At 41.9% G+C, this 25,588-nt stretch overlaps 1 protein-coding gene and 1 pseudogene across 7 annotated transcripts in view; both read right to left on the bottom strand.

The window, feature by feature from the left end:
- Map3k13 (mitogen-activated protein kinase kinase kinase 13) overlaps window positions 1-25,588 on the bottom strand; it is a 146,046-nt gene that overhangs the window by 43,103 nt on the left and 77,355 nt on the right. For all 7 annotated transcript variants that reach the window (XM_055624878.1, XM_055624879.1, XM_055624876.1 and 4 more), the window contains one exon: window positions 5,129-5,685. In XM_055624878.1, coding sequence (XP_055480853.1) covers window positions 5,129-5,600 — 472 coding nt within the window. In that variant the 5' untranslated portion in view covers window positions 5,601-5,685. The remainder of the gene's footprint in view (window positions 1-5,128; window positions 5,686-25,588) is intronic.
- LOC129689609 (ATP synthase subunit g, mitochondrial-like) lies at window positions 16,490-16,801 on the bottom strand (annotated as a pseudogene).

Raw genomic sequence — 25,588 nt, 5'->3', positions numbered from 1 at the left:
AATGGCAATTAATTCATAGTTTTATAAAGTAGAATTACTAAACTGCAAATGACATGCGTTTGGCATTCAAATTCCAACTGTTCACAGTATCGTGATAATACAATTCTCCAGTAAATGAGAGCTGATGCTGCAGCCAATTAGCTATGGTCAGCGAAGCCCCAGCCATCCACAGAGATGAAGTGTTCCCATGGGCAGCTGGAGAGAGCACAAAGGGCAAGAGACAGGCACTCAGCCACACTCCTAACGACCTGTTACTTGAATTGATAACCAGAAGCAAAATAGGACTGATCAGTTTTGTTTGTTTAATTTCACAGGTTAATTACCAGTAATTAGGGAAGGGCCCTAACTGTCAATACTGGTTATTAACCTATGAGAAGGAAAGAGCAAAGAAAAGGCAGGACAAAGTAGAAGGAAAAAAGAGTCATAAAGACACAGAATTGAGCTTGTAGATAACTGACAAGCAAAGTACCTGGTGCCAGCTGCCCACTACTGCACCTGCACCCTGGCGCTTCCCCAGTTGCTGTACACCTGCACCCTGGCGCTTCCCCAGCTGCTGCTGTACACCTGCACCCTGACGCTTCCCCAGCTGCTGTGCACCTGCACCCTGGCGCTTCCCCAGCTGCTGCTGTGCACCTGCACCCTGGCGCTTCCCCAGCTGCTGCTGTGCACCTGCACCCTGGCGCTTCCCCAGCTGCTGTGCACCTGCACCCTGGTGCTTCCCCAGCTGCTGTGCACCTGCACACTGGCGCTTCCCCAGAACTTTGTCTGTTCTTTGTTTAACCACCATGACTACTATCTGTTGTCCAATATGGCCATGATTCACAGGCTGAGGAAAACCCTCACAGTCACCTACTTTAAGGCATGCACTCAGACACGGCCACAGCAGTATTTGCTGTACCGGAAGCTATTTGGCAGTAAAAGGTTTCAGTAACATGCTACATTAGCACCATTATTAAAACATAACAACATACTAAAAGGAAGATGCAGACATGATACTTCAAAAACTTAGTGATACTTGTGATCAATGCCAAATGCAGGAGCGTATCTGATATCCTCTGGTGGCCTGCGATGCAGGATTAAAAATTAGTGTCCTGATCCTGGAGTGCATGAGGACAGTACAATGTTCAGTTCTGAATGGCAAGCCACTTTTTGGGGCCATAGCAACAGGAGCCCTCAGTGGGATATACTGTAATCCTAACAGACTGGGCGTGTGTCTTAATTATTTCCAAAGTGAACCTTTCTGAAAGTCACATGGTCAACTGGAAGATAAATTAAACATAAATTTATTTTTATTTTTATTTTTTTTAATTTTTCTTTATTAATTACACTTTGCTCACTTTGTATCCCCCCCCCCGTGGTTCCTTCCTTCCTCCCGTCCCAATCCCTCCCTTCCTCCACCCTCTGCATGCATGCCCCTCCCCAAGTCCACTGATAAGGGAGGACTTCTTTTCCTTCCTTCTGATCCTAGTCAATTAGGTCTCATCAGGAGTGGCTGCCTTGTCCTCTTCTGTGGCCTGGTAATGCTGCTTCCCCCTCAGGGGGAGGTAATTAAAGAGCAGGCCAATCAGTTCATGTCAGAGACAGTCCCTGTTCCTATCACAATGGAACCCACTTGGATACTGAACTGCCATGGGCTACATCTGTGCAGGGGTCTTAGGTTATCTCCATGCATAGTCCTTGGTTGGAATAGCAGTCTCAGGAAAGACCCAGACCCCTGTGCTCAGATTTTTTGGTTCTGTTGCTCTCTTTATGGAGTTCCTGTCCTCTCCAGTTCTTACTGTTTCCCACTTCTTTCCTAAGATTCCCTGCACTCTGCCCAAAGGTTGCCCATAAGTCTCAGCATCTACATTGATAGTCTGCAAGGCAGAGCTTTTCAGAGGTCCTCTGTGTCAGGCTCCTGACTTGTTCCCTCTTTTCTCCTTCTTCTGATGTCCAGCCTCTTTGCCTTTCTGGATAAAAATTGAGCATTTTAGCAAGAGTCCTCCCTCTTGATTATTTTCTTTAGGTGTACAGATTTTAGTAGGTTTATCCTATATTATATAAACATAAATTTATAGAGCAATAAAAGTCAAACAATTAAAGTACTTCTTTTAGCAAGCATGGATAATAATTTGACTCTGAGTCTAAAGCTCAGTGATGAATTTGGATACAGAGATCTCCAAGTTAGGGTGTAAATTAGTACAAGACTGAACAAGCAGAGGCTGTAAGAACCAAATTTGGCTTACTAAGGAAGCACATTGTTTGGTGCTGTGAGAAGCAGAACAAAGCACTTCTAAAACAAATCAAGGGTAGGCATGGCCACATATACCTGCAATCCCAGCACTCTGGAGGCTGAGGCAGATGGATGCTGAGAGTTAGAGGCCAGCCTGGGCTACACAGTGAGTCCAAGAACAGCCAGGCCTACAAATCAAAACCTTGTCCCAAAAAACAAAACAAAAATTACAAGTGAAAAAAATAAACAAAAGGCTAGGCTGTCGTTCAGAAGTAGAGCTGTGTACGTGGAGCAAGGAACACCCCCCACCCCAAAATTGTCCTCTGACTGCCAGATACATACACTTGTCCCCCAGGTACATACACTCATACACTCACACAAAAGAAATAAATAAAAATGTAATAAAATAACAGACCACACTCATTGTAATGTAGTTTATAATCACTAAAAGTACAAACAAGTATCAAACCAAAGGGATTACTTAAATATCAGCACATTGAAATAATTATATATTTCATAGCTATAAAAATTATGCTTGCTGAAGGTATCTGGGTATATCTCAGTGCTAGAGTCTTCATCTAGCATATGCAGGGAACTGAGTTCAATACCCAGCACTGTCCCAAATCGTAAAACAAATAAAAGATGCTGAAGAGTCACATTTCAGAAGCGGAAAAATCTTCACAATATGAAGCAAACATACACCTTTCTTTTTCAGTGCTGGAAGCTCCCAAGGCCTCAGGCATGCCATCTGGGGGCTCTAGGACCAAGCTTAATGCCCAGGCCTTTACATTTTCCCCAGACAGGGTCTTATTCAGTTGTTTAGGCTAACCCTGAAATCATTATGTTAGCCCAGAAAGACTCTGAATTGTGATCAGCCTCAGGCTCTCAACTAGCTGGAACTGTTGGCATGAGCCACCAACATGCTATTTCAAAACAAACAAACAAACACACAAAAACCCTTCGGTAGCAGGTGCAGCTGAGAGAGGAGTGGGTACCAGCTGCCCAGCACCTGGTCCCACAGCGTGGATTCTGTGCCCACTGTGGACATCATGCTGTGAAGCAGAGGCATTTATTTCTATAGTTTTTGACACAGTGTCTCATTACATAGTCCAGCTAATCTAGAACTGACTATGTAGACCAAAGTAGTCTTGAGTTCATGATTCACCTTCATCAGCCTCCTGAATACAAAGATTAAGCACTTTGTCCAGCTCTATATATTCCTAAAATATGAATGGTTATTATTCCTAAGATAAGAATGATAGATTATTTTAAATTTTGGTGAAGAAATTGAGTCATTTTCTTTTAGAGTGTAAACTATTTTAATATTATTATTTATTATAATTTATTCACTTTGTATCCTGGCTGTAGCTCCCTCCCTCATCTCCTCCTAGTCCCCCCTTCCTTTTTCTCCCTCCCCCATGTCTCTCCCCTAGTCCACTGATAGGGAAAGTACTCCTCTCCTTCTATCTGACCCTAGCCTATCGGGTCTCATCAGGACTGTCTGAATCCTCTTTCTCTGTGGCCTAGTAAGGCCACCTCACCAGGGGGAGATGATCAAAGAGCAGGCAACCAAGTTCATGCCAGAGACTGTCCCTGCTCCCCTTACAAGAGAACCCCTATGGACTGAGCTGCCCATGAACTACATCTGACAGGGGGTCTAGGTCCTCTCCATGCATGGTCCTTGGTTGATTCATCAGTCTCTGTAGGGCCTCCTGGGCCCAGATTTTGTTTTTGGCTCTGTTGGTCTCCTGGATGCTGAGACTCAGCCAAACTTTGGGCAAAGTGCAGGGAATCTTATAGAGAGCAAACTATTTACAATATCAAGAACATGTGTCTTATATTTCAAGTTGGAATATATGGATATATGTTATACAATAATGGGTATTTAAGACTCACTATTTTAAAATGAGAAATTATATGCTTTGCAAACTTGGCTAGAGTGTTCTGTCCTCAGACTGTGAGGCTGCTGTGCCCGTACTTCAAGACAAGAATTTATTTATTTTTTTACATTTCTAAGGCAGTGCTGGAATCTTCAGGGATAATGTGGGGTCAGTTTGATTTTGAACTGGTCTAGGGGCCATCAGGCTTGTTTAGAGCTGACTTTTGTTTTTCAGATCAAAGTTTCATTATGTTGCTTAGGATTGGCTTAACTTAGCTCAAGTAATCCTCCTTCCTCAGCTTCTGAATAGTTGAGACTATAAGCACATGCTGCTGTGCCTGACTTTGGCCATCAGACCTTTTGACCCTATAAATTATTAGTAAAAAAAAACTAAACATACCCATGATGTCAATTGTTCATAATATCTATACAATTATAGATATTATATATATCTATAATATCTAATATACTATATATTATATATCTATACAATTCTACCAAAATATTAGTCCTCTTCAAAGATATGTGAAAAATAGAAATCTTTTTTTTAATTTATTTATTTTTATTTTTATGTACATTGGTGCTTTGACTATGTGGATGTCTGTGTGAGGATGTTCCTGGAATAAGAGTTGCAAACAATTGTGAGCTGCCATTTGGGCATTTGAACCTGGGTCCTCTAGAAGAGCAGCCAGTGCTCCTAACCGCTGAGTCATCTCTCCAGGCACTAAAAACAGAAATCTTAAATGAGATAAAATAAATGGGAGCTCCAATGCTTCCTTTTTTTTATGACCTCATGTGTGTACTCTACTCTATACACCCGTCGGCTGGTTGACCACAAAGTCTATTTAGCTTTAGGTAAAAAGAGACCCCTAAGTATGAACTTGTTCCATTTGGAAAGTCTGTAGGAAACGGAAAGGGGGTGGTCATGTGACCTCACTGTTGGCCCACTCCTTAAAGATGACCCAGTTCTAGACCAGCAGGCGGTGGAGGAGGTGTGGTCTGAGGAGTCCCTTCCCCATCCTGGAGCTCCAGCTTACCTTGCTGCTGCAGCTTGTAATCAGTGGAGTAGGCCTTCCCGATGATGTTCCACACAGGCCTGAGGCATCCAAACAGCCCTTCCAGAAACCCTCCGCTGCCACTGCCTGACCTGCTGAACTGAATCTTGACATCTTCAGGTCCGTTCGTGCTCTCTCCATCCACAGTGGTGCTGTTCCCTGGCGACACAGTCATCTCTGATTCATCCTGTTCCCTTAGCTGAAGAACACTGTTCTCAAACTGGCTCCTGGAATCCTCGCTCACGCTGGTCAGCACTGCTGTGGAGACAGGGCTCCCAGTGAGCTCCATCAGCTCTGATTGCACAGCCCCCCTGTCCTGCAGGTCCTCGGGGGGCTTGGGTGAAGGGTGGTTCCCCATGGCTGCAAGCTCATTTCGTCCCCCAGAGGTTTTGTTCTCAGCCAAGGGCAAATGCGGTGAAGAGGAGCAGCTCAGGTGCTCCTGAGGGTTGGCCATTGTGCCATGAGGGTGACTCAGGTCCTGAGAAAACACTCAGAGGATTATAGCAATGGAGGCTTGATGCAAGAGAGGACTCTAAAACCTGGAGAAAAAAAAAGAAGTACATGAGGCCACTTTTTTCTTAGTATCCACAATGCTCTACTTCTGTTTATACAACCAAAACACTGAAACAGGGCGGGAGAGATGCCCAGTGGCTAAGAGTGTTTCTTGATCTTTCAGAGGGCCTGAGTTTGGTTCTCAGCATCCACATGGCAGCTCACAACCCCAGTAACTCCAGTTCCAGGGGATCCAATACTTATTTCTGACTTCAATGGACTCCTGAATGCACATGGTACACATCCATTCACTTAGTCAAACACATACAGACATATAAATAAACAAATAAATGTTGCTTTAAAAACCACTGAAACAAAGAAGAGGTTGGGCAGGCTTATTACACATATTGGAATACAGTGCAGCAGTGAAAAATAATGTATTTACTACATGAGAAACTGTTCACGACTTATTAATATAAAGAACTATTAGGATAATATATTTGACACAAGCCTGAAAAATTATTTAAAGGACACATAGGCACATATTCAAGAAAAGAGACTGGAAGGACCCATAAAGAATATGAACAACAGTTTATTTGAGGTGGTTAGACTTAAAGGCCAAGCAGCTGTGATTTTTCACAGTATTCCAGCATGCTTTATTACTACTGCCATCTTGTTTGGAGGCAGGTTATTATATGGTCCTCTTTCTTTCATCTCCCTCTATTATCATTTTAGTCAGAAAGAAAAACTCTTCTTATCACAAGGGTAAACCAGGTAGTTCTGATACATACATACATGCATATATGTATATATATGTTTATATATATAAAACACATAGGCTATTTTGTATACAGCCCATCTTTTTCTCTTTGTTCTGGTGTCTTATGCTGGCATTGCTTCTCCTTCTGCAGCACTCAGTTTATACACACAGAAGTCATAGTTACACAGCAAGACCAATTCCCCAGTTTTTGTCATATTACACCCAATCTATGTCAACACAACTAAGCCCCAGCTTTTTAATTATTCTTTGCTTCTGATCTACCCATTAGAAACACTGGAAGAGGATTGAACCTCTGAAAACAAAGATTTGCTTTAGATTAGTCAGATTGACAAAAATCAATCTCAAATTTGTTGAAGGTAGGGTAAGACTCTTAAAGCAGGAAACAGATGAAAAACTGGCGAATGAGATATTAAACTGAAAAGCTTTTGTTTAGCAAAAGAAACAATCTAACATCATGAAAAGAAAGACCACAGGATGAGAGAAAATATTCCTGAACTATACATTGATAAGGGATAATGTCTACAATATATAAAGAACTCAACTTGATAGAATTAAAAATAGTCTGATTTAACATGGCAATAGGCTTAGGCAGACAGAGTCAGCCCAGTCAAGACCCCGAGGAGAACATGCTCAGCATCAGACTTCCAGGTTTGTGTAGGCCAGAAGCACAAGGAGACAGCAAGCGTGGGCAGGGCTGACTGTACTGGCAGATTGTGTAGTATGGTCATTGGAAAACAGTATGGTGCCACGTGACCCAGCAAAGGCTCCATCTAAAGAACATGAAGTCAGTCAGAGAGACATCTGCATTCCCACACTTACTGCAGCATGAGTGAAAACCAGTGGAGACCTGGGTGTCCACCAATGGAAGGGCGGAGAGATAAAATGTGGCGGATACAGGCATGCTGCTCATTATGTGTGCAGCTGCAACATCATTCAGCCAGAAAGGAGGATATCCTATCACTTGTGACAAAGTGGGTGGGGCCAAGACACTGGGTGAGAAAATAAACTGCATAGTAAGTAAGAGCTCCCCCCAGGAAGTGACGCCAGGGTCCACGGTGACCCATAAACAAGTCAGTCAGTGTAGTCCATGAGCAAGACAGAGGTGATTTAATCAATTTCCTACAAAATCAGTAAAGTCAGAGAGGTAGGGGGAGAGAGAGAAAAGAGAGAGGCACAGAGGTGACCCCAATTGGATGAGTAACACACGATTGCCTCTCCTGTTGGACTACTCACCAATTTGGCCTGCGGTGTTGTTGAAGAACCCCCAGCAATGGACAGAGGAGATGGTTTAGCAAGCAAAGACTCCTGCCACCAAGCCTAACAATGGCCTGAGTTCCATTTTAGGGGCCACGTTATAGAAGGAGGAAACCAGCTTCCCCAAGTTTTCCTATGACCTTCACACGTGTATTAGGTTGCATGAGCCCATGTATAAACACGGACACACTTAAATAAATCAACACAATAAAAAAGAAGATAAATAACACAATAAAAAAAAAAGATTAGTCCTTATTCAGTTACTGTTATAAGTGCCATAAAATGCCACTAATCTAGGTGGGAGTGTGTATATCCCTCCTTTGGCAAGAGCCACTTGGGAGTTAATGTCACTTTCTTTTCTTTTCTTTAATTGAAAATAGATTTTTTCATACAATATATTCTGATTTTGATTTCTTCTCACCCTACTCCTCCCAGACTCCCACCTCCCCTCCCATCTAGATTTATACCCTTTCTGTCTCTTGTTAGAAAATAAACAGGCATTTAAGAGATAATAAGAAAATAAAATACAATAAAATAACAAGAAACAAACAAATCTGAATATGACAGAAACAAACAATAACCTCACTTTCCTTAACAAATTCCTTTCATTTCCCTCACTGCTTTCCTTCAAGTCTTTATTGCTCATTAATATGAGACAATGTGAACGTGAGAGCCATTGGCTGGGGTTGGGGAGACTCTGGCTGAAGCAGGAGAATTTATGGGGACTCTACAGTGAACAGGTGCTTCCTCACCCTAGACTCTAGCTGAAGTCTCTGCCAGCAGTGGAGAGCGCCAGCATGCTCGCCAATTGTGTAAGACCCTGCTTCCTTCTTAGCCATTAGCCTGGAACTTTCTAGGACTCTCACCAGGAAGCCTGACAGGCAAAAAAATGTGTACTAGCCCTGTGCAAAGCCACTGGCTTCAGTTAATCCCACTCAGGGCATTCTGGAGCGGCTTCACTTATCCCACTGAACAAAAGAGAAAGGTTTCTCAGTGACCTTCTGAGATGTAAGTTGAGAGCCCCTGAAATGTTCCATAAGGTTAACACCAAGACAAGTCCTCCTCCCTACTTTCCGGTGGGAAGCATATGCTCACGTCTGGATGCATCTTCCTTTGGCTGCTTCTTTCACTTAACTCTTGTACTTAAACATACATAAAAACAGCTTTACCAAGTCTCCAACCCTGCTTCACTTTACTGGCTGGCCTTAGACCATTTTTCAGTGTCAAAGCCACCAATCCTGCGTAGGCCCGATTCCTGGGCTGCTGAACTGTGTCTTTGGTCCTCACTGCTGACATAGTGACTGCTAGCCACCCTGCACCCTAGGATTCCGAATAAAGCTCACAAAGCCAAAAGAGGCTCTGTTGCCTTAAAGATGCGAGAGCAGCTAGTTACCAGAGAGTCTCAGACACATGAAGAATCAAAAACAGAAAACTGTGTAAAAATAAAGAGTAGAAAGCTTGTGACCAGCCAGAGAGGATCAAGGATACTCTAAAAGGCAGTGTTCTTCACTTTGACTATCAGACTGCTGAAACAATGGACTGCAAGAAATGGAACTGTCATGGTGGGAGGGAAAAATAGCTGAAGCCCAGTGACAGGCAGAGGGGAAACTTGTCTCCCAGAAGAATATATGTAACTTGTCCGAGGACTTTTCAGGAGAAACTGGAGCTAAGCCAATGATGGGGTTCGTGACGGCTGGTCAGTGGACAGGACCACAGCCTGATAACAACCTGCTTTGTTGTGTGTAACTCTAGCCCTTTACTTAAACCTACACATCATCCAGAGCCTTGAAGAAGGATTGAGGGCAAGAGTGGGAGTCGGTGGATCTCTTTATCCCTTTTCTAAAGGTGACCACATGGACTAGGGTCTCTCTCTCTCTCTTTCATCATCTCTCCCTCTCCTACTAATTTATCTCTGTAATTGGCTTTCTGAAGGCAGCTGTGTCTAGCCTGTTAGGGATGCCTGACCTTAATAACTCTGCCATCACACTGGAGAGTATGGGGGAAGGAGAGACCATGGTGGTGCATGCCTGTAATCCTAGCACTTGGAGGTGGAAGCAGAAAGATAAGAAGTTCAACAACAGCCTGGGCTAAGTGAGACCCTTTCTCACTTAGAGAACAAAACAGAACTAAAAGTATTCTGGGGCCAGGGATGGCTCAGCAGGAAAAGCGCCTGCCTAGAAAGTCTGATGCTGAGATCAGGCCGAGCCCTGGTCTATATTACTCTATGCTGTGAGTTCTTCAGGCTGTGCCCTGCCCTTAGATACTCCATTTTAGGGTAGAGGATGACTTGTAGACATGGGTGGACATGCAGACCATACCATCTGGCCAGCAGCACCCATGCAGCACAGATTATTAAATGACTTACTCCTGGGGGCAGGAAGTGTGCTGGGGATTGAACTCCAGTCTTAACGGTAGTGTGGCAAGCACTTTACTGTCTGATCACCTCTTGATTGGGTTACTGACACTTAGTAATTAGTGGTATACACTCTGGGGTTTTTCTGCTTGGATATTTCTAGAGAAGATTAACTGAGAAGAAGACCATTCCTGAATGTGGGTATTCTCATCCCATGGGATGGTTCCTGGGTTGAATAAAAAGGGAGAAAGGAAGCTGGATGTGGTGGTGCATGCTTTTAATCCCAGAACTTGGGAGGCAGAGATAGGTGGATCTCTGTGAGTTTGAGGCAAGCCTGGTCTACAAAATGAGTTCCAGGACAGCCAGGGCTCTTACACGGAAAAATCTTGTCTCAGAAAGAACAGAGGGCAGGGGTGGAGCCAGGGAGCCTCAGCATTCCCTTTCTCTGCTTCCTGGTATGCCCACATGTGAACAAGCAGCCTTCCATCACACAGGCACAAGCTGGTCCTGCCATCAGCCCTTCCCAGCCATGATGGGATGTGCCTTTTTAGCCATAAGCCCAAATAACCCTTACTTCCCTTATAGTACCTCTTCTCACGCTTTTGGACACAATGATGGAAAAGTTACTAACACAGGACAGGACAGAGGTAAGAGGCAGAATTGGAATTAGACCTTACATGCAAAAAAATGTGGGGAAAATATTAAAAACACATGAAAGGACCCTGCAGGAACTGTGAGACACCATGAAAAGAGCAAATCTTTGAACTGTATAGGCTCAGATGAATGAGAAGAATCCCAGGTCAATGGTATGAACTAGATACAGACCAGATATTCAAAAGATCATAGAAGAATATTCCCCCAAATTCAGAAAGATATGGGACTGTAGAGCTGCCTCAGCTTTTAAGAGCTCTTTTTGTTCTTGCAGAGGACCTGGGTTCTGTTCCCAGCATACATGACAACTCACAACCATCTATAACTCACATGAAGTATATAAATCTTTAGAAAAGTAAAAGATAAATGTACGTGTACTTTTAATCAGAATATGAGAAAGAAACTTGTTTGTTTGTTTGTTTGTTTGAGACAGGGTTTCTCTGTGTAGCCTTGGATGTCCTGGACTCAATTTGTAGACCAGGCTGCCCTTGAACTCATGATGATCCTCCTGTTTCTGCCTCCCTGAAGCCATAGCACCCTGAAGGAGCCCCATCTCATCTGATCTTATAAGCCAAGCAGGGTCAGGCCTGGTTAGTACTTGGATGGGAGAAAGAACCTATTTTTTAAAGATTTATTTATTTATTATTTATACAATAGTTTTGACTGCATGTGTGCCTGCACACCAGAAGAGGGTACCAGATTTCATTATAGATGGTTGTGAGCCACCATGTCGTTGCTGGGAATTGAACTTAGAACCTTTGGAAGAGGAGTCAGTGCTCTTAACCTCTGAGCCATATCTCCAGCCCTAAAATAACCTATTGTTAATGAAAGGGGGTAAAAAGAAAAGACATGCTTTCATGATACAGAAAGCATACAACACCAAACACATAAGACAAGGGAAAAAAATCTCCATGGCAAATATAGTTAAAACACCAAATATTCAAATCAGAACAAAAGCAGGGCCCTGAAAGCTACAAAAGAAAAACACCACAAATCACATATAATGAAAAATCCATCATAAAACAACTGATTTATCAATGGAACTTTAAAAGCCAGAAGTGCCTGGAGCAACATACTCCAAGTTCTAAAAGATCACAGATGCTAACTTAGACTATTGTACTTATCAAAGCTATCTACCACATTTGAAGGAGGGAAAAAAAAAACCTTTCTGTGATAGAAATAGCATCAAAAAATTATTATCCACCAAACAAGTCCTATAGAGAATACTGGAAGCAATACTTCAGGCTGAAGAGAAAAATAAGCATAAGGCTACAGAAAGAAAATAAAGGAAGCTGAAACACAAAGTAAGGCCAAGAACACACACAGAAAAGAGACACTAATCAACACACATCATCCAAGAAGAAATTTAAAAAAATTTTTTTAATATTATTTTTTAAACTAAATTTTTTTTTGAAAAAAATATTTTGTGCCCAACTCCTCAACCAAAAGACATCAGAATTAAATGGCACCATACATCAAATGAACCTCACAGATATCTACAGAATATTCTACCTAAACACAAAAGAAGATAAATTCTACTCAGCACTTCATGGAGGCTTTTTAAAAGTAAAATGCATCTTAAGAAACAAAACACTTTTTAAAATGTAGAAAAAAAGATATTTCTCCTTTTTTTTCTGTGTATATTATCTGACCACAGCATTACTAGGCTTAAAAATCAACAGCATACAGATCTCCAGTCAATACACAAACTCCTGGAGATTAAACAACTCTTCACTGAATGATGAATGGGCCAAAGATCTAGAAAAAATGCAAAAATTCCTGAAATTAAATGAAAATGAAAATACAACATATCAAAACTGTCTGGAGACACTGAAAGCAGTCCCTAAGAGAGAAACTTAGAGCTGTGGTGCCTACTTAAAAAATCAGAAAGAGCACAAATAAGTGACTTAATGATGCAATAAGAAATAAGAACAAATCAACCCCAAATCCAAAAGACAGGAAAATGTAAAAGAAATCAAAGCAGAAATTAATGAAATAGAAACAAAGAAAACATTACAAAGAGTCAGTGAATCTAAGAAATACAGGATTGACAGACTTTGACCCAACAAAATAAAACAACAAAGAAAAGAAAAAGAAAGATAAACCAAATTAATAGACTCAGAAATGAATAGGGTAACATTATGACAGACATCAAAGAAATTCAGAGTGTTAAAGGGAATGCTTTAACACTGTACTCCACTGAGTTAGAAAACGTAAAAGAAATGGACAAATTCCTAGATTCATCCAAACCACCAAAGTTAAACTAAGAAGAGATCAACACCCTAAACAGATTCATAACAAGTGAAACTGAAGCAGTAATAAAGAGCCTCCTGACAAAGAAACAAAAAACAAAAACAACAAAACAAACAAATCCAGGCCCAAATGGATTCATAGAAGAAGTCTACTGTATGTTCAAAGAAGATCTATACTAACATGTCTTAAATTGCTTTTAAAATTAAAAAAAAATTTTTTTAAATAGAAGAAGTACTTCAAAACTCCTTCTATGAAGCCACATAGATTTTAAAATGCTCAATGGAATACTAACACAGGCATATGTCACAAAGATCATCTACCCTTATTGAGCTGGCTTTATCCAGGAGATGCAGGGATGGTTCAATACACATAAGTCAATAAATCATATAAATGGATTTAAAGACAAATATCACATGATTATCACATGTGCAGAGAAGTTCTGCAACAAAATCCAACATCCCTTTGTGATAAAAGTCCTAGAGGAAAGTCAGATTGGGGATCATATTTCAACAGAATAAAAGCTACCTATGACAAACCCACAGCCACCATCATCCTAAACGGAGGAAAACTCAAAGCAATCCCATTACAGTTAGCCTAGCCACTATCCCGCTCCCTTCAGTATTGGGCAAGAGGCACTGGCTGGAGAAATGAGACAAGACTGGGAAATTAAAGGAATACAAGCAAGAAAAGATGAATCCAAATTGCCCCTATTTGCAGATGACGTGAGACTTTATATAAGACATTCCAAAAGATTCTACCAGAAAGCTTCCAGAAAGGATCCACATTTTCATCAAAGTAGTAGGACAAAAAGTCAACTTAGAAAAGTGAGTTGCCTTTCCTCACACAATAACAGACACACTAAGAGAAAGAGATCATGCAAACCCATTCGCAATACCTCAAAAAATAAATCCAGGGATAATCCTAATTAAGGAGGCAAAAGACCTCTGCAACGAAAACTTCCCAGCTCTAAAGAGATTGAGGAAGACTAGAACTGGGAAGACCTCCCAGGGACATGCATTGATGAATCAGTGTTGTGAAAATGACCATCATACCAAGTGATTAATTATAATCCCAATACAAATCCCCATGTCATTCTTCATAGAAATAGAAAAATCCTAAAATTCATATGGAACCAGAGCAATCCTAAGCAAAAAGAACAATGCTAGGGGATTACCATACCAGATTTCTGGCTATATCACAGAGCTATTGTACTAAAAACAGCATGCTTCTGAGACATAAACAGATATGTAGACCAGTGGAACGAGACAGAAGACATGAGTCCATGTAATTACAGCTATCTCATATTTGACAAAGATGCCAAAACCACATATTAGAGAAAATTATAGCATTTTCACAAATGGTACCAGGAAAACTGGTTATCTACACATAGAAGAATGCAATCTCACCCATATCTATCACCTGTTACAAAAATAACTCCAAATGGATTAAAGATCTCAGTGTAAGACACAGGCAGCACCTTGTAACATACAGGTAAAGAAAAGGACTTTCAGAATAGGACTGCATTCATTTCGGAGTCAAGGCCAAAAATTAAAACGGGACCTCATAAGACCAAAACACTCTGTACAGCAAAAAACAAAACAACTGAGTGAAAAGGAAGCATAGAGAGCAGGAGAGAATATCTGCAATTTATACATATATAGAGAATTAATAACTCAAATATACAAAGAACCCCAAATAAACAAACAAATAAACAAATGAAGGAACTAGAAAATAGCCAGCCAGTTAAAAAGTGGGCTATGGCTGTGACTCAAAAGAAGAAGCAAACATATTTTAGAGTATTTTTTAAAGTGTTCTGCAGCCTTAGCAATGAGGGAAATGCAAATTCAAGCTACTCTGAAATTTCATCTCACCCCAGTCAGAATGGCTAAGATCAGGAAAACAACTGACAAAAATGCTAGTGAGACGATAGCGGAGAGGGAACCAGCATTCACTGTTGGTGGGATTGCAAACTAGTGCAGCCACTGTGGAAATCAGTGTGGAGAAGTCTCCAAGGGCTAGAAGCAGACTTACCACCCAACCCAGCTGTGCCACTCCTTGGCATGTGCCAAAAGATTTGCCATCCTACTCTGCAGATGCTGACTCAGCCATGCTCACCGCTGCTCATTCACAGAAGCTAGGAAATAGAAACAACCTAAATCTCCTTGCACTGATGGCTGGATAATGAAGGTGTGGTACACATACACTATGGAATGCTGTTTGACTGTAAGGAAAGTGGAATCACATTACAGTGAATGAGGTAACCCAGACCCCAAAGACAAGCAGGGCAAGCGCTAGCTTATTTGTGAGTTCTCACTCTGAATCCTCAGTTTATAACCTGAAGTAACCAGGACCATGGCAGGGAGGAGCTCTGCAGACACAGGTGCTCTGAATGGGGGTGTACTGACACCACACAGGATGGAAGAAGGGCAGCCAACACTGAGAGGGGAGGAGTAAGGTAAAGAACAGACGATAATTGAAAACACCACAGGAAAACATTATTTTATGTCTACTTAAAATAAGTGTACACCATATATAAGAGTGTGAGTGTACACATTTATAAATAACTTAAATGAGGTTATACCACTGGGGTGAGAACGATCCCGTAAGAGCCATAGACCAATAAAAATCCATCACTAGGGAACCCACTTGGAGACTGAGCTGCCACGGGCTACATATGAGCAGGGTTTCCAGGTTATCTCCATGCACGGTCCCTGGTTGGAGCATCAGTCTCAGAAAAGACCCCTGAGCCCAGATTTTTTGGTTCTGTTGCTCTCCTTGTAGAGCTCCTGTCCCCTCCAGGTCTTTCTATCTCCCGCTTCTTTCATAAGATTCCCTGCACTCTGCCCAAAGTTTGGCTATGAGTCCCAGCATCTGCTTCAACACCCTGCTGGGTAGTCTTCCAGAGGCTCTCTGTGGTAGGCTCCTGTCCTGCTCCCTTATTGTTTAGCTTCTTTGGGACTATAGATTTTGGTGTGTTTACCCTGTGTTGTATGGCTAGTATCCACTTATAAGTGAGTCCTCCATTGCTGTGGGAATGTAAACTTGTATAACCACTTGGGAAATCAATCTGGTGCTTCCTCAGACAATTAGTAATAGTGTTACCTCAGGATGCAGCTATAACACTCCTAGACATTTATCTGAAAGATGCTCAACTATACAACAAGGACATTTGCTCAATTATGTTCATAGCAGCTTTATTTGTAATAGCTAGAAGCTGGAAACAACCTAGATATCTCTCAACAGAGGAATAGATGCAGAAATTGTGGTATATTTACACAATGGAATACTACTCAGCAATTAAAAAGAAGGAAATCATGAAATTTGCAGACAAATGGTGGGAACTGGAAAGATCATCCTGAGTGAGGTATCCCAGAAGCAGAAAGACACACATGGTATACACTCACTTGTAGGTGGATAATTACCCATATAATATAGGATTGTGGTTTGTTTGGTTTTTTTTGACAGCTAGTATTTTATTCTGATAGCAGTTTCATTACACATGGTCCAAGAACATTCAAATAATAACTCTCAAATAAAATCAGATGTTAAAGATTGGTCTTCAGACATCATAGCCAACAATGCCACGTTTGCCTATGAACTCTCCGACATCAAACCACATCCACACCTCAGTGGCCACCAAACCATTCAGCACAGCTTCCTTAATTCTAAGCTGTTTGAAGCTACCAGTTTTAGCGTTTTAAATTATATTTTTTGAGCTCCAAATAGCTGTAGGGATTTCAGCAGGGGGAGGGGGAACAAGCTCAACCTTGGCAGACTGCCAAAATGTGGCCAAGTGAGGCTTCGAGTAAGTCACTGCAGCGGCCAACAGCCCTGGAGCCTTCTCCACAAAGTCACAAACTAACTGGGCCATGGTCTAAGGTGGAAGGTTCGTCTCTGTTACCCCTAGGATTGTGTTTTTAAGGGGTTTCTGTTGTTTATGCCTATGTCAGTCAGCCTCCAGGAATTCCTGCCATTTGCACCAGTTACTTTTCTGTTGCTGTGATAAAATACTATGATTAAAAGGAAAAAAAAATCCATTGTCAGTTATCAAAATCCCCCCTTTGGTCATAAGTCAGAGGAGCCCAAGAGACTGCCCCCTCCAAACAAAGGGCTATTGCCTTTGCCCTTGTTGGCCTCTCAGAGCTTGAATGTTCCCTTCTGAATACTCCACATTCTTCAGACACACTTGGAGGAATCTAGGTGGAGATCCAAGGGTTACTTTTCACCCCAACTGTTGTCTTTGATACAAATCCTCCCAGAGACGAGGCAGGCCTGCTCAACAGAGGCAAGGCTGGATGAACCAGCCTTCCCTTTTCCTTCTGGCTCCTGCTATCACCCTGGTTATTTGTTCATGCAGAGAAACAAATAGCCACAGTATCACCAGAACAGACACCAAGAGAGCTTAGAGAGCTACCCCAGTTGGACTGAAGGTGTGCCTAGGAGTCACAGATCCACCTTAGGGGTAAGCTTGCGCTTCTGCTCAGCGAGGCTCGGCACTCTCTCGTTGTGGGCAGACACGAGGCCAGCCACTGTGAGCACCAGTCTAATAGGCTCCCCCAAAATATCAGCGCCATCACAAAGCCACAAATGCAGGGCAATTGAGAGCGAGCACACGAACAAAGGAAAAGAAAAACCATCACCATGACTATATTCAAATGTGAACAGAACTGTATTTTAGAAGCGTGTAGGAAGATAAAAACGTCTAAATTTTACCTGTTTGTGTGTACACCCGCCCCCTGTCACTGCAGAGGGAGGAGCCGGCAAGCAGGGGCCAGCAGGAAGCAGCAATCCGCTCTGCCATCTGCCCTTTCACCTTGTGGCCCTCTCCCTGTCCACTTTTGGTTCAGGTACCCTTCTTGGGAACTGACTACTTGGTTCTTTTTATTCATGAAATAGCAACACTATTATTTATTAAAAGGAAGGGCGATAAGGCCAGGTTTTTAAAACATTGACAGGCAGATGGAAAAGATGTGAGTGTCAGAGGGAGAGGGGGAGAATGGCGGCCTTACTCCTGGACACACTGAGGAGTGGCGGTGAGGCGGGGCTTCCATCTGCTGGAGCATGGTGGTGCTTCTTCCCTGCCTGGGGACACACTTCGGCCCTGTGAAATTTTTGGCCTCAAAAGGAAGAAGTGGTTTGTACAAAATGAGTAGGCAAGGGTTAGACAGCACAGCTGCACACTTGGCAGGGAACTGCCAGTTTCTGGAAATTACTTTGGCTCTGTGCCAACATCCAGGATGCAGGCTAGAGAGAGAAAGAAGAAAGAGGCAAGGTGGTCCAACGGACCAGTCCTGGGTTATACATTTTTCTCCATGCTGCTAATAGAAAATAATAGTATTAACTGAGTATTAAGTTCATGTTTTTACTTTCTTACAGTGAGTAGGAATAAAGCAGTTTCAGAAAATGTATCCCTACAAATAAAGTGGCCAAAATTAAGCAAAACTTTAAATTAAATGTTATCTCTGAGAGTTACTGATTCTCTGGTATTGCCTTGTTTATTTATTTATCTGTTTTCCCCTTTCTTTCTTCTTTAGACAGGGTCTCACTATGTAGCTCTTGCTGTCCTGGAACTCACAATATAGATCAGGCTGGCCTCAACACAGAGATCCCCCTACCTCAGCTTTCCCAGTGCAGGATTAAAAACCTAAGACATGATAGTCAGCCTCCATGTATTTCATGTTGATATCAAAATTATAAAGGCGTAATACAGACGGCCGGGGGGAAGACCTGGATTTACATCTTAACATTCCATCATCATTTTTGGTTTGTTTGGCTGCAGTTTTGTTGTCTGATCAGTTGGTTGGAGTTTTGTTTTTGCTTGGTTTAGACAGGCCTCATTATGCAGCCCAGGTTGGCCCTGAGTTTGCAATCCTCCTACCTCAACCTCTGGGGTATACCCCCATGCCTGGCTAACCAAATCTAAAATAGAGAGATAGATACTCAACTCATGAAATCAGGGGGAATATAGGAAGAACCAGGGGAAGACAAAATTTTCTTTTAAAAATGAAAATAAAATGAAGAAGAAAAGCTAAGATCAATCAATTGCCAGACACAGGTAGCAAGGCAGTCTTATGAAATACATCTGAAATAACAAGAGAAACAACAGCTCAGGGGCCAGAGGAGAGACACAGGAAAGAGAAAAGGCCAAGCACTTGTAGCCTCTTTTTCATATTTAATTTTCTTTGTCTCTAACTATAGCAGCTATTTTTATAGTCTAGGTTTTAATAAATCACAAAATGCAAGCAAGTTTAAGGCAGCTTTACTATGTGGGAGAATATTAATACACAGTCATTTTTATATTTGAGAGGAGAAAAAAATAATTCCCATATTTTTATCATTGATAGATTTTTAATTAGGAGATTATTTTATTACTTTAAGAAACTATCTCTAGGAAAACACTGCTTATGGGAAAGTACAATCAGATAAATTTAGTGTTGCTATAACACACGTAAGCTTTGGACTTATTTTCTGGACCATTCATGCATCTTAGTTCCTGTCTGTAATGAGGGTTAAGTAAGGAGACAGCATGCTTAACCTGTGTTGTGGTTAAGAGCCAGGCACCAATGAAGGTTTGTTATTTCTACTTTAATTCATAGCACTGGATTTTAAAATTAAAAAGTATATATGCTCATTTGTGTGCGTGTGTGTGTGTGTGTGTGTGTGTGTGTGTGTGTGTGTGTGTGTGTAAAAGAACTGTCTCAAACCTAGAATGTTCTGTCTTTGCCTCCTGCAAGCTGGGATTACAGCCACTAAGCACAGTAAGAATTATTGTATTATCTGCATAATTAAGAGTGAGCTCAACTAAGACCACAGATTTCTTAAAATCACATTTCATTCATTGGTGTGCTCACTCCCACACCCACAGGCCAGAGTGACTATGACTATGTGGAAGTCAGAGGACCTTTTCTTCCACCATGTGAGTCCATGAGGGAGGGAAATCCACCATGGAGCTTGCATTCAGGTTATGGGCTTGGTAGCAGGCCTTCACATGGTGAGCCATCTTGTCAGCCCAAGAACATGAATTTGAAAACAAATCTGTCTTTAAGTCATTGGAAAAAAGAACCTTGAAGTGGTCACAGAGAATGGATGTTTCCATTTTAAAGTAAGAAGACCTTTTATTTTCAATCCATTCAGAAGATCAGACTCCCCAGAAATAAGTGATGGCTGTTCAAGAGGTCATGATCACTACTCATGGACCCTGGACCTGGGCACTCTGACCACTCCTAGAGTCTCAATGTCTTCATTAGTTTTTAAAAGGATTTAACTTGAAGAATTATAAATGTTGCACTACTATAACTCCCTAGGTGGGGCAGAGTAGGGGTAGCTCAGGTATGTAGTCTGATAATGAGAATAAAAACATTCAATATTTATTTCTAATAAATGCCATGTTATGAATATATACTCATCATGCCGTATATTTCTTTGCTACCGACTAAGTACGTTTTTAAGGAAGGAACTACAGTCTAATTAGACTGGCCTATACTCCAAATGTACTAGGGGTTATAGTGAAGGTAACATTCCTGAATTCAAATTTCCAATGTCTTGGTGACCACTGTCCACATGATGAATGAATAGTAGCAGCAAGCATTGTCATTTAAGCATCTGGAGGTCATGATCACTGGTGGGCCTACATGCGTCTAGGTCCTGTTAAGAAGTAGATGGCATTGTCAAATGGGGCAAATGAAACTTTAATAGAATAAGATTATTTACAAAGGACTGGGCAGACAAAGCAACAGGATGGTCTGTGCCCCGGAGTTTATTGAGCCAGTGGGCTATTTCTTGGACAAGGGAAAGAATGATTGCCAGTCTTGGAGATCATAGCTATTGGTCACCCAGTAAGAACTTTGGCCCTTTATAGAGAGATGTATCAGAATGTGGTGATGTGAGAGTGTATGAGCAGAGGAATTAATGCTGAGTCACACTCCCACTCCCTGAGACCCCAGGAGTGCTTCTCGCTGATTGAACCCAGTAGCACAATAGAAGGTATCTCTGCATGTCAACCTCTATGTTGCCTTTGCATGGTAACAACAGGATGTTGTGTGAAGGTACAAAAGTACAACTGTGCCTAAGCATGAGAAAAGTGGAGATCCTGGAGATCCTACTTCTGAAGGCAGAGACACACTGTCCAAGGCTGGAAATGAAAGCTGCAGTGCTCAGTCCATGCTGCCAAGAGGTTTCTTTGCCAGGAAAATGGAAACTGGTATCAGTTGTTGACTCTATAGATGTGGGTATCCATTAGAAAAGGTCCCTTTCTGCCTGAGCAAATGTGTGTGGACTTGCTTTTTCCATCTAAATATGGAAAATACCATTACTGTATTTGGGTCATCCCTGAAGTATGCTGAATACCATTTTTATTATTGAAACCATATGAGAGCCAAATATTGATTAAATACTTAATAGTGGAGGCCCCTTTAATAACACAGGTTATGAAGAATTATAACAAAGGCTTCTGCATAGGGTTTATGTTAATACTAAATAAAAGACACAAAAGTGCCTTTTAAAGCTATGAAACACTATCTCGATGCTGGCCTTGGCTATTAAGTCTGATGCTGGCTCTAGGGAGGTGATGAATGATGTGCTGCTTGGCAACTGTCTGGACATTCTTTTCCAGGGTCTAACTAGATGAGTGTAGTCTTCATCTCTCATCAAGAAAACTTCTTTCTGCAACAGATGGCGACCACTGCAAAAAAACACAACCAACCAAAATGCAGACTTGTGGAGCCCAGTTGCAACTGATAGCCCTACAATACAACTCCTGCACCTAAGGCTCAGGGATCATTGTGGAACAGGGAATTTGCTGTGAGATTGTATCTCCTGGGAATGTCAGGAGCTATACCCATAAAGTTTCAACAACATGACTCGAACAAGAATGACACCAAAGACAAGCTAACATGGAAAGGGGAAAGCCCACGAGGCCTCAACCCTACACAAAGAACTACAGGCAGCTAAGCAATGATGAGAGTGGGAGAAACAGCCCTCCCCAGGAAGAACACACCAACTAGTTACCCAGTACCCAACGGTCAGCCCTGAAAACATACATATAAGACTGAGCAGGTTGTGCTTATGTATTTAAGAGTGTGTGTGTATGTGTTTGTGTGTGTGTGTATAGCAACAAGTAAGGAAAAAGAGGCCAATAAATTTGAAAGGGAAAATGATACAATTATATTGTAATCTCAAAAAATCTTAAAAATCACTGTTGGCATTGCTATTAGGAACAATATGACTGAGCAAATGATAATCAAGGGAAATTACATTATGGAATTTCCATAATCATGGCCCGGCATTCTGATTGCTCAGTTGGGCAGTGGAGCTGAACTGAAGTAGAGGTGAGCACAGCCCATTCCGCTCTTGTGCCATGCTGTGCAATGCCAACACCAGAGTGTACACCATGCATACAGTCCTGTGGCTCCCTGCAATAACAGTAACCAGAGACAGACCAGCGATGGGCTCACGTGGCCATGGAAGGTAGAGTGCTGCCAAGCATCCTTTTGCCACCTTTGCTCACTTGCTGGCTTTTTGTTGCTTGGTGGACAGAGTAGGGAGTGGCATGACTTCTGTTTTTCAGCAGATAGCATTAATTTTCATAAATACTCGAGTTCACTAAGTGTGGATTCAGGCCTTATCTCTGTCCCTTGTGTCCCCTGCCCCTCCCTGCTATTTAGCTTAGCACCAATACAGGCCCAGATAGATATAACGGGATGTTTCCCTGTGTGGAGAGAACTGTACACACAGGAACATAAGTAATTGGTAAGTAACTCCTTGTCTGTGCATTGTGTGCTGGTAACACATTAATATTAACAGCACAGTGATGCAGTGCTTGCTCATCATCTACGGCTCTGGGTTGATCCTCCAGCACCACAAGAGGAGAAGAAAGAAAATAAAAACAGAAGCTAACACTAACTGTTAGTGTTAGCTCTCCTGGCCTAAACATCTTTCCCGAGTACCCCAATCCTCAACAGACCCTCCAGGCAAAGGGTTCTTATTATTCCTAAGAATACTTAATGACAAAGCTGGAGTGTGCACTGTTCCAATGGCCCACTGTCAGCTAGGTGCTAAACACAGGAGCGGAGCGCAGGCCACCCCGGTTCTGCAGCCAGAAACCAAAGCCACAACTTCACCCACACACATGCTAGCATCTTGTTACGTAGCCCAGGCCGGCCTGGAACATGCAATCCTCCTGCCTCAGCTTCCCTCGGCTGAGACTGCAGGTCTGTACTACCACACCCCCTTCTATCTGCGGAGAATTCTGGAGGTAAAACTGGATTATTAGCACCATCATTCCTTGAGGCTCCTTACCCAGGACGAGTGTAGTGGAAAGGCATAAAGCTGGGGGAAGGATGAGAAGAGGTTTTCACCAGATCAACAATAACTCCTCAGAGGAAATCCTACTGCATACAATCGGGGCAGAGACTCCAAGAGAGGCAAGTCTAGGTGCCCATCTGTTCACTGTCAACGCTTCATCGAGTGGTAGTAAGGTGCAATCAGTGAGCGAGCCTATGGTTTTAGGCTTGGTTTTCTTCTTTCACAACACTTTTGCTCACAAAAGCACTTCTGTGCCTTAGTCTTTTTAGCACTGATTCAGTACAAGAGTCCTTTAGAAAACACACTAGAACATCTTGAACTTTACCATGAATTGAAATTTGAAATTGGCAACAATCAATAATTTTTCATTTTAGAATATGGATTAGACTTGGTGCTAGGGAGTCATCCATATCTATTATTTAATTTAATCCATACTTATTATTTATTCATTGGGGAGCTTCTGCTTCTAGTCCCAACATAGCTGAGACTATAGACTATTAAAGAGTCCTTGACAAGCTCCATTCGCCCAAAATGATGAAAACCGGGAAGAACATCAAGACATATTACTTGCTCTTAGGTACTGAAAATAAGTATACATGGTGGTTCTGATGGGAAGAACAGATGCAGAACTATCTGTGAGTGGAAATACGATGCAGGCTTTCAATACGAAGATCAGTTTTACAGAGGGTAGAATTTAGAGACATGGCCAGCATCTTCCTCTGGAATTCTATCTTGAACTCACAGCACGCTTAATAAATGTATACGCACAAACTTTTGCATATGCATTCCCATGTGTATACCTATGTGTATGTGTGTTTACATGCAAGTGGAGGCCAAAAGTCAATGACTGGCCTGATCTGTAGTTACCCTCCACCTTATTTGTCACTGGGATTACAGGTGTGTGCTGCCAAGCTCAGCACTTTGTGTGGCTGCTGGGGGTCCCAAGTTGGGTCTGTATGTTTATGCAGCAAGTACTTTAGTGACTGAGCCGTCTCTCCAGCACCCACGTCAACCTTAAAAAGATCTATTTAATGTTTATTTATGTGTACATATGTGTAAGCATATGCCATGCGTGTATGGGTGCCTTCGGTGGCCAGCCTGAGTTATAGGTGGTTGTGAGCTGCCTGACATGGGTGCTGGAAACTGAACCGAGGTCCTCTGGAAGACCAGCAAGGACTGCTAACCATTGTGCCATCTGAACAACCCCTTTAGGATATTTCTCAAAAGACACAATTCAACAAGCCTATCACCCACAGTAACTAACTAGACAAAGTATCATTTCTAAGTCTATTTGCAAAGTAGAGGATTGTCCCATTAAATTAACATTACTTATTATTGTAGCTGCTTGGTCAACTTGCTTTTCTTCTGTCTCAGTATTGCTTGATCACTGGCCATCAAATTTCACAGCGCCTAGAAAGGCTTCTTGGTCGGTTAGCATGTCCAGCAAGTCTGCCTGGATGTGTGTGTGTGCGTGTGCGCGCGCCATGGATTCAGAAATCAGGTAACTAAGCCTGCCATCACTGTGTGTAAAATGAGTAATTAGGCTTGTACAAAGGAACAATGAATCTTCTTAAGAGTAAATGGTGTTACAGAGGTAATCAACTGCTTCTGGAATGGACTTAAGGCCTGATCCATGCTGGGAATTGTAAATCCGGCGTGGCTGGGGAACTAACAGGTTCCAGGATGATCCTGCTCTTACTATTTTGCTAAATGGACATAGTGTCAAACTGCCTTCTAAATTAGTGTCTACACCCACAGATCAGTGCAGCCCTCAGACCCACCAGAGCAGTTTCCACATACCTCAGATGCGGATCAACACAGAGTCCCACAACTGGCCACAATGTAGAAAACGAGAGAGTGTGGAGTGCTCAGCCACAGTGGGACACGTGTAACCCACTCCACCCCGTCCCCGCTGCTGCCATCACAAAGGGCTCCAGGAGCACAGCAGCAGCCCTATTTCAAGGCCCTTTACTCTCTGAGAATGCCAATGGTTGAAGAGAGTGACACAGAAGGTGCAAGAAAAGTAGTAACTATAGGGCAGCCTAACAGTGTGGAAGGTTTTCAATACCAGATCTACATGGATTTTTTCCCTTTACCAAAAGGAATTGACCTCAAATTACTCATTATGTATGCAGTGATCAGAAAGCTTTCATTCAAAACCACAGTACCTGGAAGGACCAAAATATGTAGTTTCTAAATTCCTGCCATTATATTAAGTAATATATATAATATATAATATATATTTAATATATATTAAATATATATAATATAATATAAATATTTTATATAATATCATATAATATATAAACATATTATATTATATTATATTATATTATATTATATTATATTATATTAT

The sequence above is a fragment of the Psammomys obesus genome, unplaced genomic scaffold, assembly GCF_907164565.1.
Source record: "Psammomys obesus unplaced genomic scaffold, mPsaObe1.curated_primary_1811, whole genome shotgun sequence".
NCBI classification, from domain to species: domain Eukaryota; kingdom Metazoa; phylum Chordata; class Mammalia; order Rodentia; family Muridae; genus Psammomys; species Psammomys obesus.
This window is presented reverse-complemented; position numbering and strand designations above follow the sequence as displayed.